The sequence below is a fragment of the Symphodus melops genome (assembly GCF_947650265.1).
Source record: "Symphodus melops genome assembly, chromosome: 4".
Taxonomy (NCBI): domain Eukaryota; kingdom Metazoa; phylum Chordata; class Actinopteri; order Labriformes; family Labridae; genus Symphodus; species Symphodus melops.
In genome coordinates this window covers 27,054,134-27,068,059 of record NC_136694.1, presented here as the reverse complement: position 1 = coordinate 27,068,059, position 13,926 = coordinate 27,054,134, and the positions used below count along the sequence as shown (strand labels likewise).

Here is a 13,926-nt window from a genome sequence, read left to right as displayed (position 1 = left end):
TCCTTTCCTTTCCCTCATTTCTCGCCTGTTTCTCTCCCAGCACTCGCAGCGGCGCAGGGAGGGAGCGCAGCGAGAAGCCGCTGATCTCCGCCCCTCCGTCGTCTCGGCCCGGGTCCTTCGTCAGGGGCAGCAGCTCGAAGGAGCTGCTGGAGACTCAAACCCCCGAGGAGCCGCGGAGAGACCGAGGGCGAGAGGGAGCCGAGCCCCGAAGGCCGAGCGTCGGCGAGGAGAAGACGGAGGCCGAGCGTAGCAGAGTCAAGGAGCCTGGTGAGACGACAACAAAGAATATCCCTTTATTCCTATTCAAACTAACTCTGACACTAAAACTAGCAGCATCAAGACCGTAATTCACCAGACTCATAAAGTCCTAACTCTTTCATACAGATCAAATGTTTTTATTCTTGTATTCAGTCAGTGTGATGCTGTTACTCATTTTGGTGTACCCATGTTTTTAACTTCTTTTCTATCAGGCAGCATTTCTTCACTTTGAATCTTTAAAACAGAATCCTTTCTGTCTCTTAACTCTGCTGACATGTCAGAGCTCCTGGAGTTAAAACATGGGCTTCATGTGTTGTATTTAGTGTAACAGTTCACAAACATGGCTGATGTTTTCCTTTGAACAGTGAGACCTGAGCCAGCGGTTCAGATCCCAGACAGACCGGCTCTGTCAGAGGAGGAGCTGGAGAGGAAGTCCAAATCCATCATAGACGAGTTCCTGCACATCAACGACTACAAGGTTCAACATGACAGACTCAAAGTTTCCGAGAAAAACTTTGCATGAAGGATTGATGAGTTCAATGACTCTGACTGTGTGAATGTTTGTCATGTCCTGCAGGAGGCCATTCAGTGTGTGGACGAGCTTCAGCTGGGCTCTCAGCTGCACGTCTTCGTGCACGTCGGGGTGGAGTCGACTCTGGAGCGCAGTCAGATAACACGGGACCACATGGGCCAGCTGTTCTTCCAGCTGCTGCAGAAGGGACTGCTGCCCCGAGCCGAGCTCTGCAAAGGGTCAGTCCTCCTTTTCCTTTTAACCCAAAGACGCTTCCACGTATGCCCTTATGAATCACTCGTGTGCATTTCTGCTTCGAGTCGCGTCCTAACAGTTCCGTTTTCGTTGATGCCTCAGGTTTGCAGAAACGCTGGAGCAGGCCGACGACATGGCCATCGACATTCCCCACATCTGGCTGTACCTGGCCGAGCTGCTCAGCCCCGTGCTGAGGGAAGGGGGCTTCTCTATGAGAGAGCTCTTTAGGTACTGACACCTCTGTTAGGACTAATGTAAACCTGTGAACATGTTTGAATGAGTCGCCATCATTAGTTGTGATGTTGCCATTAAACTGAAGTTATGTCAGACAACTACAAGTTTTTTACAACCACAATAAACCCTTTTATTGATGTGTTGACTTAGTTAAAGAGAGCTGTAGAACATGATTGTCTACTTCATGATTCTCATTTGATTGAAAGTGACTCCAACCTTTAGGCAGAGAGCACAGAAAAAAAAACTCAAACAAGCATGTGAAGGAGATTGGAGCAGGATGCATCATGGGACTTTTCTTCAGTTTTAAAGTGGGAGTGATTCTCAGACTTGTGTTTTAATCGGTCGTCTTGTTTGTTCACAGTGAATTAAGCAAACCTTTGCTTCCTGTGGGAAGAGCTGGGATCTTAATCTCTGAAATACTGCACATACTATGCAAACAAATGGTAAGTGACACAAACAGGTTTGTGTGTTTTTTGTTAGGAGCTTTCATCATAAACGCCGGAGCGGAAAGTCGTTGATACTTTGTAAAGTAAAACATCGGCGGAAGGTGGATTTTCTCTCTTGTTACGCTGATTGGTCATTTAGCTTCCTTTTATAAGCCTCGTTCAAATCTGTGGAGCAGACAGTGGGAATAAGATCATGAAATGCTGTGTCCTCACAGAGCCATAGGACTGTAGGTTCTTTGTGGAGAGAATCTGGCCTCAGCTGGAGCGACTTACTTCCAGAGGAAGAGGACGTCCAGGCTTTCATCTCACAACAGGTGGGCACATCAGGATCAATCAATACTCGTGTCTTCCTTCTCAGTACGGTTTCCTTCTTTTCAGTTCACTTTTTCGTCCTCATAATAATAATTCTTTCTTCTTCCTGATGTCAACAGAAGCTCCAGTTCGTCCTGTTGGACAGCTCCAGCTCCGAGGAGTCTCAGTGTAAAAAGACGTTGTCTCCTGAGGAGCTGAGCCAGCAGCTGGAGAAACTCCTCCTGGAGGACATGGCCAGTGACGAGCAGATCTTTGACTGGGTGGAGGTACGACGAGTGACAACACGTGTGCACAGAAGGCCAAAAAAAGAACTGGGCTAACTTATAACAGTAAACAACCATGTTCAAGTTAGCTGAATTCTTATTGTTAACACGAGCTGCTAAAATCCCAGGAAACAAAGCACGGTCCTCTCTGTGGTGTTGGGTTTGATGTATTTGATGGAGGACGTTTACCGCTCTCCTTCTCGCTGTGGAGCTGATGATCAACTCTGGGCTCTTTTATTTCTGTGTTTGGCATTGATTCCGATCATAAGGAGCCTCACTTCAGATCTCGACACGGTGCAGAGTAAACGTGGACAAACTGTTCTCACATTGAAACAGTCATCAGTCCTGTGGCCTCAAAATCCAGTCAGATCTTTCCACAGCACGTCACTCGCTCATCAGTCCTGTTCACCATGAAATCTAAGGCTCCACGTTTCGCTGTTAAAGGACTTCAGTGGTATTTCATATTTTTCCCTTTTTTTTTTCTTCTTTTTTTTCTTCAGGCAAACCTTGATGACTCTCAGATGAGCTCGACTCCCTTCCTGCGTGCTTTGATGACAGCTGTGTGTAAGGCAGCAGTGAAAGGTAAAATCCATTCTCCCCCCCTGATTGCAGTATTTACTCGTTACCAAAGCGTCTCTGCGTTCACGGACTCGACCTCCTGCTTTTTTCCCCCCCAAACAGATGATAACACCAACTGTCGAGTGGACGTGGCCATCATCCAGAGGAGGTTGCCCGTTTTACTCAAGTACCTTAACTCAGACACTGAGCGACAGCTGCAAGCACTTTATGCACTTCAGGCGCTGATCGTCGCCCTCGATCAGCCTCCAAGTAAGCGCTGCGTCATGCTTCACTTCTTCTTCTTCTTCGGCTTTCTCTTCATTTCTTTTCAGAGAACCTTCTTTTGTTACTACACGCGTTTTGAAATTCAGTTTACATCGATGTTTAAGGAGTATTTATGGTCGAGAAAAAAGCAGATAGATACCTCAGCAGTGAGGGAGAACCTTCATTTGATGCCGAGGTACAGACAGGCGAGATACGAATAAGAGTCAAGAATACAACAGGAAGTTCATTTAGTACGAGCAGTTCAAAGGCAAGAAAATAAGCCTTTACTCTGTAGTCTTTACCAAACACCAACGTTTGTGATTCTCATTTTCACAACATGCAAACGTTTACTTTTAAATCCTTCTCCCTCTCTGTCCTGCAGATCTTCTCCGGATGTTCTTTGACTGTCTGTATGACGAGGACGTCATCTCGGAGGACGCTTTCTACAAGTGGGAGACGAGCAAAGACCCCGCCGAGCAGCACGGTAAGGGCGTGGCCCTCAAGTCCGTCACGGCCTTCTTCACGTGGCTGCGTGAAGCCGAGGAGGAGTCGGAAGATAATTGACGAGAGGGGGACACCCGGGAGACTCGGCGTAGAAGAACTGCATCCTTACAGAACAAAAGAAACAAAAAAAACAGTCAAGATTGGTGTATGGGCAGGACGACATGTTTACGGCTGGAATTTTTTTCTGCGGTACGGTTCTGAAACATGCCGCCATTTTGAGTTTGGATTCCAACGGCGGAAGCACTAAATACCTGTATTATACATAGAAAATATTTTTGTTTTAAATTTTAACTTCCTTTTGTTTTGTTACTTTTTAAGAAGAGACTTAAAGATACATAGGTTCTGGACTCTTTAATTTATTATTTTTTTAAGGACTGCAAATACGAAAGTTATTTAACGTTTGCAGAGGCTCACAAATGAGAACGAGGCGACAGAAGTAACAATATAATTAATTATAATAACAAAATAATAATTGTGAAATAATTAGCCTCCCTGGATTCCAACACTGTTTGGTTAAAAACAGGGTCAAACAAAGTTATTCGGGGATGGCGGGGGAGCAGAGATTTAAAAAAAAAAAAAAAACAACAAAAAAAAGGAGCTGATGCAAAGAAACTATTAACGTTGTCCGTGTATGACGTTCACAGTCAAAGGTTTTGTTCCGATAACAACAAAGTGTTCCCCGCAGCCTTGGCTTGCTCTGCGTTGTTTATGTACATACACCTTGAGAGAGGTAGAAGTATGCAAGTCAGCGCACAGAACTGTAAAAAAATAAATAAAACGCAGACGAACAAAGCGGATACATGAGCAAAAATGCAAGTTTAAAAAGCAAATGGCCCGGGTCGCTGAACATGAACATGCTTGTAATACTTCAGACCTACAGAGCAGATTAAAGCTTGTAAATACATTAAAGACAAAAAAGGTATTTAAAACCCCTGTTCTCATCATTTGTTCTGCTGATGGCTGGTGTTTGGACACTCTTTCTTCAGTGTGTGTGTGTGTGTGGTTATCTGAGTGCTTTAAGTTTTACCATTGCTGACGTCTCATCCTCCAAAGAAGAAGAGCTGCAGCATGATCCGACCAGGAGCAACCGGAGTCACAGGGCGAGTTTTATCAATCGATTCTCTGCTTTGTTGCAGCGTTTCATTTTGTGCTTCTGTGACCAACATTTTAAACAAATAATTTTCTAGATTAGTTTGCGTTTGAAATGTGTTTCATCGTGGTCATATTTCAACAGACTTGTCCCGTCACCAGAGGTTCCTCGCACTCATGGTGGTTCACACTAGCAAGAATGTGATCCAGATGTCAACTGACTGAAAACCTGTGTCTTCCTGACTGTGAGGAGTTGATGTATTTCTTTTGCACGTCATTGAATCTTTGGACGACACAAGTCGAGTCCATTAACCAGTGGCGGGCACAATGAGCGATGTGTTTATGAGCCAAAAGAAACTGAATTTAACAATCTCCAGAGAAATGTAATTATTTTAAAGTGTGATATCGACCTGTTCAGTTCAGAATGTTTAAGAGCTCAGTTTTTGTTATATATATTTTTTTCTCGCTGTGCAGTGTGCAACTACAGCTTCCATGAGCCTTAACCATAGACGACTAATCTAAATGTTTTACAGAGGTGAAGATTTTCACTGCTCTTAATTTATTCATGTTCAATCTGGTTTGATATAATTAAAGGTTTTAGTTGTGTTGACGTGTGCGGAGGGAGACGCAGTCCAACTTAAATGTAGCCTGCTGTTAATTAAGCGAGGAAGAAGAAGAAGGGGAACACAAAAACAAAAAAGATCCTTTGGGGTCAGATCGGCACACTTTACATCCCAACAAAAAAGTACCAAAACACTAGGACGGCACTGACCCTTCATTTTGGTGCTAGTCCTAACCGGACCGGACTGCTTGGTGGAAACGGGTCTTTTGAGTTTAATATTTAATTAATATGAAAATGTTTAAACATGTTTACCAAGATAACGTGAAACAATATCAACTATACTTGAAACAAATACACAGAGTGGTTGGAGAACTTTATTTGACCTTTAAGGGGATTAATTAAAGGTTTGGACCATGTACGTCGTGTTTAATATTATGTAGTTTTACGATGGCGAGTGACGACGGCCATGACAGCGGGAATCCTTCGACGTAACTTCCGGTTGACGCTGGGACGTAAGGAAGGACGTACCCAACGGTCTGAATGGGGCGGGGCTCGTAAACAGAGAAATCTAAATAAAGGATCGTGCAGAAATTTTACTTCACAGTATTTCACTATTTGTCGATAAGTATTGGGTAAGTGTGATTTCTTTACTGACGCGTGTGTGTTAAACATGAAGGTGCATGGATGAAAAGTTAGAAAAGACGTACGTCGGGGTTTTTTTATCCGCTTTGCAGCTGAAATGAATGTTATCTTCCTTGTGCGACGCCATTACTGTGTGTAAACCAACCCGACAAAATGGCGAAATATACGAATATTTTTTGGCAACTCATCTTCTGGCTCGCGTGGAAAAGGACTAAAAATAATTGGCACATAAATAGCGAATGAGCCAGAGATGAATGCACAGTCACTTTTGTGGAGATCTCTGAAATCCGGTTGCACATTTTCTTCTGTTTTGAGATAACGGGGGCCCCAAATGAATTAAGTGGGTTTGGCAGTCCCTCCAGTACTAACCACGCACGTAACCCAGATGTTGCACCCCCTCCCCTCCCCCTCCAAAAAATAAAAAATAAAATAAACCGGGCAGACGTGTCTGCTTGTTTTCCTCGTGCACAGGTAATGTTCTTGTTTTCCTCCTCGTGCAGGTCCATCTGGTGTGATGCCGATTCGCCGAGCGCCAGCGACTCCGACCCAGGAGAAGGCCCCCTCCTCCTCTGCCGCTGCTACTGCTGCAGAGAAAGGTTAGGCCGGGGTTGTCCATCACCTTAAGACCCGTGAACGCACCATCATCACTGACACAGCCAGTGGATTATATTGGGGTTATGAACCTCTTATACTGAGAAGACCCCACTCTAAGAACAACATAACTAAAATCAAAGGGTGCTTTCTTTTTTAATAGAGATGTAGAAATATATTCCTCTGCATTTTTTTGACCCAATGCACTTCTACCTTTTTTTCCCCTTGAGATACATATTGTCCCTTTGAATTGCAAAAAAAAAAAAGGACTTTTATTTATCTTATTTCTTCAAACTGTCAAATACATTAGAAAAAAAAAACTTGGACAGGCCATTAGATAATACTTAGAAGAGCTTTGGACTGTCGGCCCAACTTCGCAAGAACATTTCAGATCTATTTTTATTCAAACCATTGATTTAAGATGCAAAGTTTTGAGACTGAACAGGGAAAGTATTCAGACATGGTCAATCAGCCGGTCCGGGGACAAACAGTGCTTCACAGTGTGGAAATCAGACGGAGAGCACATAACTGCTGCATGACCTTTGAGTTCATCGTCAGAATGAAAAAGTCAGTTCACCTCATTTTAAAAAACATGAGCTTGACATTCTTTTATTTATTTATTTATTTATTTATTTTATACACTTGCATTGGGAAACTTTTTTTCCCCCGTGGTATTTCAAAAACCAGAGCGAGCACAATATAAAACTGTCTGTAGATTGGCTCATATACTTTCTTTTGCCGTGGTATTAAAACATCTCTCTTCTCTCAGAGCCTGAAGCCTCCTCAGAGGAGTCCCCCTCTGCAGACGAGGAGCCGGCGGCGTCTTCGGCCGCCACGGCAGACATGGAGGAAGCCAAGAGTGCAGCTGAGACGGAGCCCACAGAGAACGGAGAGAAGGCGGAAGAAGAAGAAGCGGCGGCGGAGAAGGAAGGCGAAGCGAGCGACAAGAAAGAGTGAGTTTCACCAGAGAGCTCAACTGCAACTCTGACCGCTGCGATATTTCACTCTGATAGCACTTTTATCTGTTTATATGATCCTTGCCTCTGCTGGATAACGGCAGACCGCTCCCCTCGTGGTTGCAGTGTTGCATTTCTAAAAAGATGTGAACCGTCTGAGCCATGTTGTTCATGAGACGCATAGCAGACAGATGTTCCCTTTGTCCACAGTCTCGGAGGAGTTAAGGAGGAGTGGATGTCTTTGTCACCAGCTCAGATCATTTTTCACTTTTTCTCTACAAAAGTCATTCGTTCAAAAAAAAAAATCCCCAAAACATTTCTGGAACTCACTAAAAGGAGCCGAGCAGGAAAACAGAGAGTGTAGCTTTAACTTCAGAGAGTCGAATATTTAATGGAAATTTAACCGGGTTTTACAAGTTAACGACTTGTAACTCCACTTATTTCTCCTCCTTTTCTTCTCCCAGACTTCAACAAAGTCAGACGTCAACCTTCCTGCACGTAGCACACTAGAATAGCAACTGATTGAGGGTCCAATTACTATGATGATCATTAAGACAGATGTTCTCAAACTCCATTTTGTTTTTTTCTGTCGGTGACAAATGGACAAAAGTGACAAATGCAAGGACTGCGCGGCTGGACAGTGTGCAACACACTGCTATGTTCTCCTACTAAGGTGAGGATGCGATAAAGATAAGGGTGGTAACAATCACAGTGAAATATCGCCTCTGAAACACACAAACTTCCTTCACTCATTTTTGTGTCTTGCTCCTTTCGGCGACAGGCTAAAGGATGGCTACAAGTACGAGAAGTCCAAAGCCAAAAAGGTGAAAAGGACGATTCCTGCCTGGGCGAGCGTCACCGGCAGCAAAAAGGTTCCCGTCACCAACTTTGCAGGAACTCAGAACAAAGTGGATAACATCCTCATCGAAGCGATCACGGTGTGTGTTCACAGAGCAGCCGTTACATTTCCCGTCTTGTCTTTTGTTTGTGTCTGTTCAAATGACCTCTGTCGTGTGTGCAGGCGTGTAACGACAGGTCAGGGGTCTCGTACCAGTCCGTCATGAAATACATCCTTAAAAAATACCCGGAGATGGAGCTCGACAGGAAGAAGTTTCTCATCAAGAGGGCCATGAAGAAACATCTGGACAAGGGGACCATCAAACAGGTGAAGAAGGATTTCTTCTTATAGTCGGAGGGGGAGAATGGATGAGCGTGCTTCGTCTCATGCAAGTGTGAATACTAGATCACATCACGCTCACCGTTTTACAAGACAATTAATAATAACATATAGCAGTAGTTTTTTCATGGCTGCTTTTTGTTTGGTCTCCATGTGAAAGTTCGCTGACAGAGAAGAATATAGAAACAAAACATGTAGAACATCTAGAAAACTCTGACTCGCTGGATGTCAGCTACATCCCAACTTTTCACCGCAGGCCGAGAGCTCGACTACCGTACTGTCGCTTAAAGAAGTGCAAACTCCGTGAAGCTCAAAGAGATGGAGCGAAAAGAAGGAGCTGCACGCAGTGGATTTAGTTGAACACGTTAGAAATCATCACGCAGGGGGGGAAAAAAACCCAGACCGTCTTATCAGAATCATGTACAGGATGAGAAGTACAGCTTCTTCCACATCAGTTCAGGATTGTGGCCTGTTAGGGGGTTTTTACACTGTTCAGCTCGACAGATTATTATCACGTCTCACCGCTCGTCTTTGTGTCACACAGCTGAAGGGTAAAGGCCTCTCGGGAACCTTCGCCATGGGGAAGCAGACGGCCTCGACCAAGGTATGTGGAAGTCGAGGAACAAGAGGAATTTACCAAATGAAAACATTTTAGGGAGCTAAGAAAAAAGGCGAGCTGATCAAATCCCCTCGTTAATGACGTAGTGTCCCCTTCCCCCCCCCCCCCCCCCCCCCCCCGATGAGATGGGCCGTGTTTGCTTGTAATCGTCATGTCTGTAAACGGATGGTGTTTTAGAAAGCAGCACAGAAGCTGGAGTCTCTGGGAGACGCTCTTCCTCTCATCATCACCCGGCTCTGTGAGCCCAAAGAGGCCTCCTACAACCTGATCAAGAAATACCTGGAGCAGCACTTCCCCAGCCTCAACATCGAGAACAGGTACACGACCCCCCCCCCCCCCACCACCACCACATATACTCACACATACTCACATATCGCTTGTATAACACTACAAAGCAGATAGTTCTTGTTGTTCTTGGTGTTTTCACACATACACAAAACTTTTTGAAAATGTCCCGACGTTTTTGGAGTGAGCTGAATTTGAATCCAAATGAACGTTATATATATTTTTTCATTTCAACTTTACACAGACTTTTTCCAGCCTGCACCCTTAGTAAAGTTTGTGTTTGTGCGGCAATTTGAGAACACACAAAAAGAACAGTTTATAAAAAAGTTTCTGAGCACGAACAGCAGAAAATATTTGTCGCTCACCAACAAGTAAAGTCCTGACAGAACAACACGTACAAAGTCAAACAGGTCTGAAGTGTCCTCACAGTTTCACATGTGATCAGGGTTTCAGTGACGAGCTCGTAGTTTCTGAAGTCGTATTGTTAGCTGTGACGATGGAACGAACTTCCTGTGCTTCTTCTTCAGGCCCGATGTCTTGAAAGTGGCTCTGGTGAAGGCCGTGGAGAAAGGACACCTGGAGCAGATCACCGGGACCGGAGCCAGAGGGACTTTCCAGGTAAAGTCTTTTCAAACATGTCGAGACACGTGAGAGTGAGACTGATGTCTCAGCCTTTAGATATTTCCGTCTCTGTGAAGTGACCTGCGCCGCCTTCGGAGGTAGGAACAGAAGCGTTTCAGAGCCTGCGGGGGAGCGCAGCGCTGTGTGCGCGCGCACATCTCTCTGCCTGTGTGTGTACGTGAAGCACCCGCTGTGCAGTGCTCTCTTGTGCATCCACAACACTTGAAGGCGATGTGAATCCACAGACAATGTTACACCGTTATGGAATCAGTGTGAATGTCTCCAGACGCCATGACGGGAGAGCTTCGTTTCGGCGCGTAGCGGAAGCAAAGCTTTGAAAAAGGGCTCTTAAGTGAGGCCGCCACTTTGCTCTCCAAGCGAGCAGCAGCTTGATCGACTCTATGCTCGTGTTCGAAATAGTTCCATCATTTATTTTTTATCTCTCTCCGTCCGTCACAGCTCAAGCGTACCGGTAACCAGGTCCTGCTGAAGGGCGGAGCCGTGGAGGACGCCATCACAGCTGCCATCACAGCCATGAACGAACCTAAAACCTGCAGCACCACCACCCTCAAAAAATATCTAGTAGACGCCAATAAAGACAGAAAGGAGTATCAGTTAGGTAAGACTCTCTCTCTCTCTCCTGCTCCTCACTCTCATACATATCTGGACTGATTCAACACAGACGTGTAGAATACATCTCTGATGTGAAACAACCGGAGGGCCTTTGATTCGTCTTCTTCAGCGACTCATTCTGCAAAGCCGGCCGTCTTCATCGTGTAACAAGAGACTTAAGCTTGTGCATCGAAAACTGTCAGTAACAGAAGAATCCTTTTTCCCTGCAGTGAGGAGTCTGAGGCAGACTCTGTCCAAGTGTAAAGTACTCGGCTGGATGGAGCAGATCACCGGTCACGGCTTCACGGGGACCTACAGGCTCTCATTCCCTTACTACCCCAGGTAGGATCCAAGGACTCCCTTTGTTTAAAGTCTAAGTTTATAGTCCTTGTTTTTTTTTAAAGCTGATCATTTAGCAACGTGCTTTGAGGAAAACGAAAATGGCAAAAAACTACTCGGCGGTTAAACATGTCTAAACCTTTTTCTCTTCAGTCCGACCATCCTGTACCCGGACAAGTTCAACGAGCCGACCAAGAAAAACTCTCAGCCTGCGCCCAAGAGGAGGCGCACGGCTGCCTCCTCTGACGAGGAAGAGTCAGAAGAAGAGTCAGAGGAGTCTGAGGATGAAGCTCCCGCCCCTAAGAGGTGTGTTTAAAAAAAAAAAAACCTCCACGTTAGACTTAGACTTAGACTAAACTTTATTGATCCTTTGGGATGACTCCATCAGGAAATTTAGAAGTTAAGTTAACGTGTGCAGGGAGTTTCTCAATGAAGTGTCTGTTCCTGAAAGTCAAGTGTGGAGATCTAAATCGTTGGATTTTTGCAGCAGCTTTTTTGAAAAAACACATTTTGATGACGCTCATGACAGAGAAAGATCGCACCTTAACCAAACCTGCTTTCTTCTTCAGAGCACAAAGTGAGTCTCAGGACAGAGTCCGAAATGTTCACTGATAAGATTGCTTCACTGAGGGATCGAGGTTTTGAATTTCAAAGAACTTACGTTGGTACATGATGATTCCTGTTTTCGAGTTAAAGGGCGACGGAGATTTTTTTCAGAGATTGACCATCGTTGTCCGGTCACAAAAAAGGTGCACGGATTGTTTGAATGAGTATTCTCTAAAGCCCAACAAATGGACTTCTGGTTAACTGTCCCACTTGTCCTTGGTGATTTGTACCTCAGACATTATATAATATAATTATATATAACTACAATCATTTTAGAACTGAACTCCGTTATCTCGGGACGCAAGTGGTTACGTTTCGCACCACGGCCAGAAAATACTTGCCAAATACATTGACACGATTCAATTCAAAAAACGTTATTTGTCCCCGGGGGGGCAATTCAAGGATTCCACATTTGAGGAATTTGAATTTGGTGTTTTCGTGCCAAACATTTAGAGAAGGACCAAAGCAAAAAAAAAAGTTTGAGGCCACTTTCCTTCACGCAGGCCGTCTGGGTTCGAGTCGTGCGTGTCCATCCCCTCCCTCCCAAGGAACGAAGGGAGGGAGGGGATGGACGTCATTCAAAAGCACATGAACGTGGGCATGGAGAGCCGAGTCACAGCTGAAGGATTGCTGATGTTCAGTGTTTCTCACATGTTGACGCGTCTGCATTATCTGCCTTTTACCTCTTTGACATTTGACTGTTGACATTATTTTCAGGAAAGCTCCGAAGAGGCCTCCCCCCAAAGCTCGCCGTCCTCCGCCAGCCAAGAAATCTCGGAGTCCGAGTCAGTCGAAAGCTAAAGCCAGAGGACGCTCCCTCGCAAAGAAGTCTCCAGCCAAGAAAGCGGCGTCTCCGAGCAAGAAAGGGGGCCGACTGTCGGCAGCCGCTAAGAAGGAATCCACGACGCCATCGAAAGCCACGCCCGTCAAGAGAGCATCTCCGGCAAAAAAAACCAAAACGCCGGCCGTGAAAAAGCTGAGCAAAAGGGGCTCGACGCGAGCCTCGTACAGAGAGTCGTCCCCCGAAGAGGACGACGTCCCAAAGGAGACGGCGAAGAGCAGGTCTAAGCGCTCGAAGCCCGACGAGTCGCCCAAGAAGGAGGAGCCTGCAGCTAAAAAGCCAGCGACCAAAGGGGCGTCCAGGCGGAGCGAGCCCGAAGAGTCGTCCCCTAAAAAGCCTGCGGTGAAAAAAGGAGCGAAGAGCAGCAAGCAGACGGGTCGCAAGACCAAGAGAGGGAAGAAATGAGCCCAGGAGCGCCTTCCACGAACTGGGCCACTTTGTTTCAGTGCTCTCTCTCTCTCTCTCTCTCTCTATTTTTATCATTTTCTCCCTTTTTAACAGGGCAGTAGTTTTTTTTATTTCTATTGTAGAATAAGAATGTTATCCTCCCAGTTGAGTTTACTGTACATTGAGGGGTTCTGAATTTTTTCCTTTTTTAATCACGGTGTGTAGAAAAGCTCAGTTAGTGTTGCCGTTAAAACAGCTGCCAGGTAAGGGAAAGCATAGTATAATCTGACAAAACTGCAACTAGAGCCATGTAGTGACCTCTTGTTTTAATATGATCTGTTCCTCATCTACACTTCAGGTGCTCAAAGCACACGTTCCTTATATGACAAGAAGAGAAGTGCCAGTGTTTTGGAAAATTGAAATGATAAAGTGAAAAAAAAAAATGAATTGTTGAAAAGTGAAACCTGTTTACTAATTAAAATAAGATTTTATGAAAACCCATTCTTAAAGTTGTTATGTGTTATGAGATTAATTTTGGATTTGTGGGCCTTGGGAGTGCTGTATCACAATCTGGATTTGTATTCAAACGTTTCACACAATGGTGATTATTTGTCAAACACTAAAATGTTTCCACTTTTGAACTAAAAGACTCAGAAGCGTCATCCGTCTGTTATATCCTCAAGCTCAGTGTTCATTTTTTTCCCCCGATGATGTTTGTGTAAACAGGCAGATACGTACATACATGGATTTTATTGCTTCACAGCTGTAATTCACTACCAAACTGTAAGATGTGTGTTGTGAACTCAGAAAAAGGTTCCAGCTCATACATACCCTGCATGCATGTACTCCTTGTGTTGTTAAGCTATTTTTTCCAAGTCATTAATAAAATGGCTATATTTGTAATTCCTCTGTGCTACATTAATTTAGTGCACAATTATATATAAATACCCACGTATATATTTTATCGCTCACTTTTATGATTGGGCTTTCACAT

The 13,926-nt window shown here is 44.7% G+C and overlaps 2 protein-coding genes and 1 long non-coding RNA gene across 11 annotated transcripts in view; 2 read left to right on the top strand and 1 right to left on the bottom strand.

The window, feature by feature from the left end:
• The window catches only part of LOC306822880 (eukaryotic translation initiation factor 4 gamma 3-like), a 47,487-nt gene extending 42,953 nt beyond the window's left edge, over positions 1 to 4,534 (top strand). For 5 of the 8 annotated variants that reach the window (XM_079342150.1, XM_079342151.1, XM_079342148.1 and 2 more), the window contains 10 exons: positions 41 to 267; positions 624 to 736; positions 836 to 1,008; positions 1,127 to 1,252; positions 1,620 to 1,701; positions 1,920 to 2,018; positions 2,136 to 2,282; positions 2,780 to 2,861; positions 2,961 to 3,107; positions 3,484 to 4,534. In XM_079342150.1, coding sequence (XP_079198276.1) covers positions 41 to 267; positions 624 to 736; positions 836 to 1,008; positions 1,127 to 1,252; positions 1,620 to 1,701; positions 1,920 to 2,018; positions 2,136 to 2,282; positions 2,780 to 2,861; positions 2,961 to 3,107; positions 3,484 to 3,665 — 1,378 coding nt within the window. In that variant the 3' untranslated portion in view covers positions 3,666 to 4,534. Of the gene's footprint in view, positions 1 to 40; positions 268 to 623; positions 737 to 835; positions 1,009 to 1,126; positions 1,253 to 1,619; positions 1,702 to 1,919; positions 2,019 to 2,135; positions 2,283 to 2,779; positions 3,108 to 3,483 lie in introns of all 8 variants that reach the window. The other 3 variants (XM_079342145.1, XM_079342147.1, XM_079342146.1) reach the window with 1 other exon arrangement.
• On the bottom strand, positions 3,878 to 5,684 carry LOC306822884. Its single transcript, XR_013778964.1, has 2 exons — positions 5,467 to 5,684; positions 3,878 to 4,758 (listed from the first exon to the last, which is right to left on the bottom strand). It is a non-coding gene; the product is annotated as an uncharacterized lncRNA (long non-coding RNA).
• A 97-nt stretch (positions 5,685 to 5,781) lies between these two features.
• hp1bp3 (heterochromatin protein 1, binding protein 3) lies at positions 5,782 to 13,594 on the top strand. 2 transcript variants are annotated; one of them, XM_079342156.1, is made up of 13 exons: positions 5,782 to 5,888; positions 6,399 to 6,494; positions 7,259 to 7,442; positions 8,056 to 8,118; positions 8,227 to 8,383; positions 8,467 to 8,610; positions 9,167 to 9,226; positions 9,419 to 9,558; positions 10,054 to 10,144; positions 10,607 to 10,766; positions 10,990 to 11,101; positions 11,252 to 11,404; positions 12,422 to 13,594. In XM_079342156.1, exons 2-13 carry the CDS (start codon positions 6,413 to 6,415, stop codon positions 12,948 to 12,950), a joined length of 1,875 nt encoding a protein of 624 aa, XP_079198282.1. In that variant the 5' UTR covers positions 5,782 to 5,888; positions 6,399 to 6,412; the 3' UTR covers positions 12,951 to 13,594. The 2 variants fall into 2 exon arrangements, with proteins under 2 accessions (XP_079198282.1, XP_079198283.1); XM_079342157.1 differs by lacking the exon at positions 8,056 to 8,118.
• The last annotated feature ends 332 nt before the right edge of the window (positions 13,595 to 13,926 follow it).

Coding starts and splice junctions, on each gene's coding strand:
- hp1bp3 (XM_079342156.1), top strand. CDS start 6,413: ATGCCGATTCGCCGAGCGCCAGCGACTCCGACCCAGGAGAAGGCCCCC. Junction 8,119..8,226: donor TGCTATGTTCTCCTACTAAG/GTGAGGATGCGA, acceptor TTTCGGCGACAG/GCTAAAGGATGGCTACAAGT. Junction 8,384..8,466: donor TCCTCATCGAAGCGATCACG/GTGTGTGTTCAC, acceptor TCGTGTGTGCAG/GCGTGTAACGACAGGTCAGG.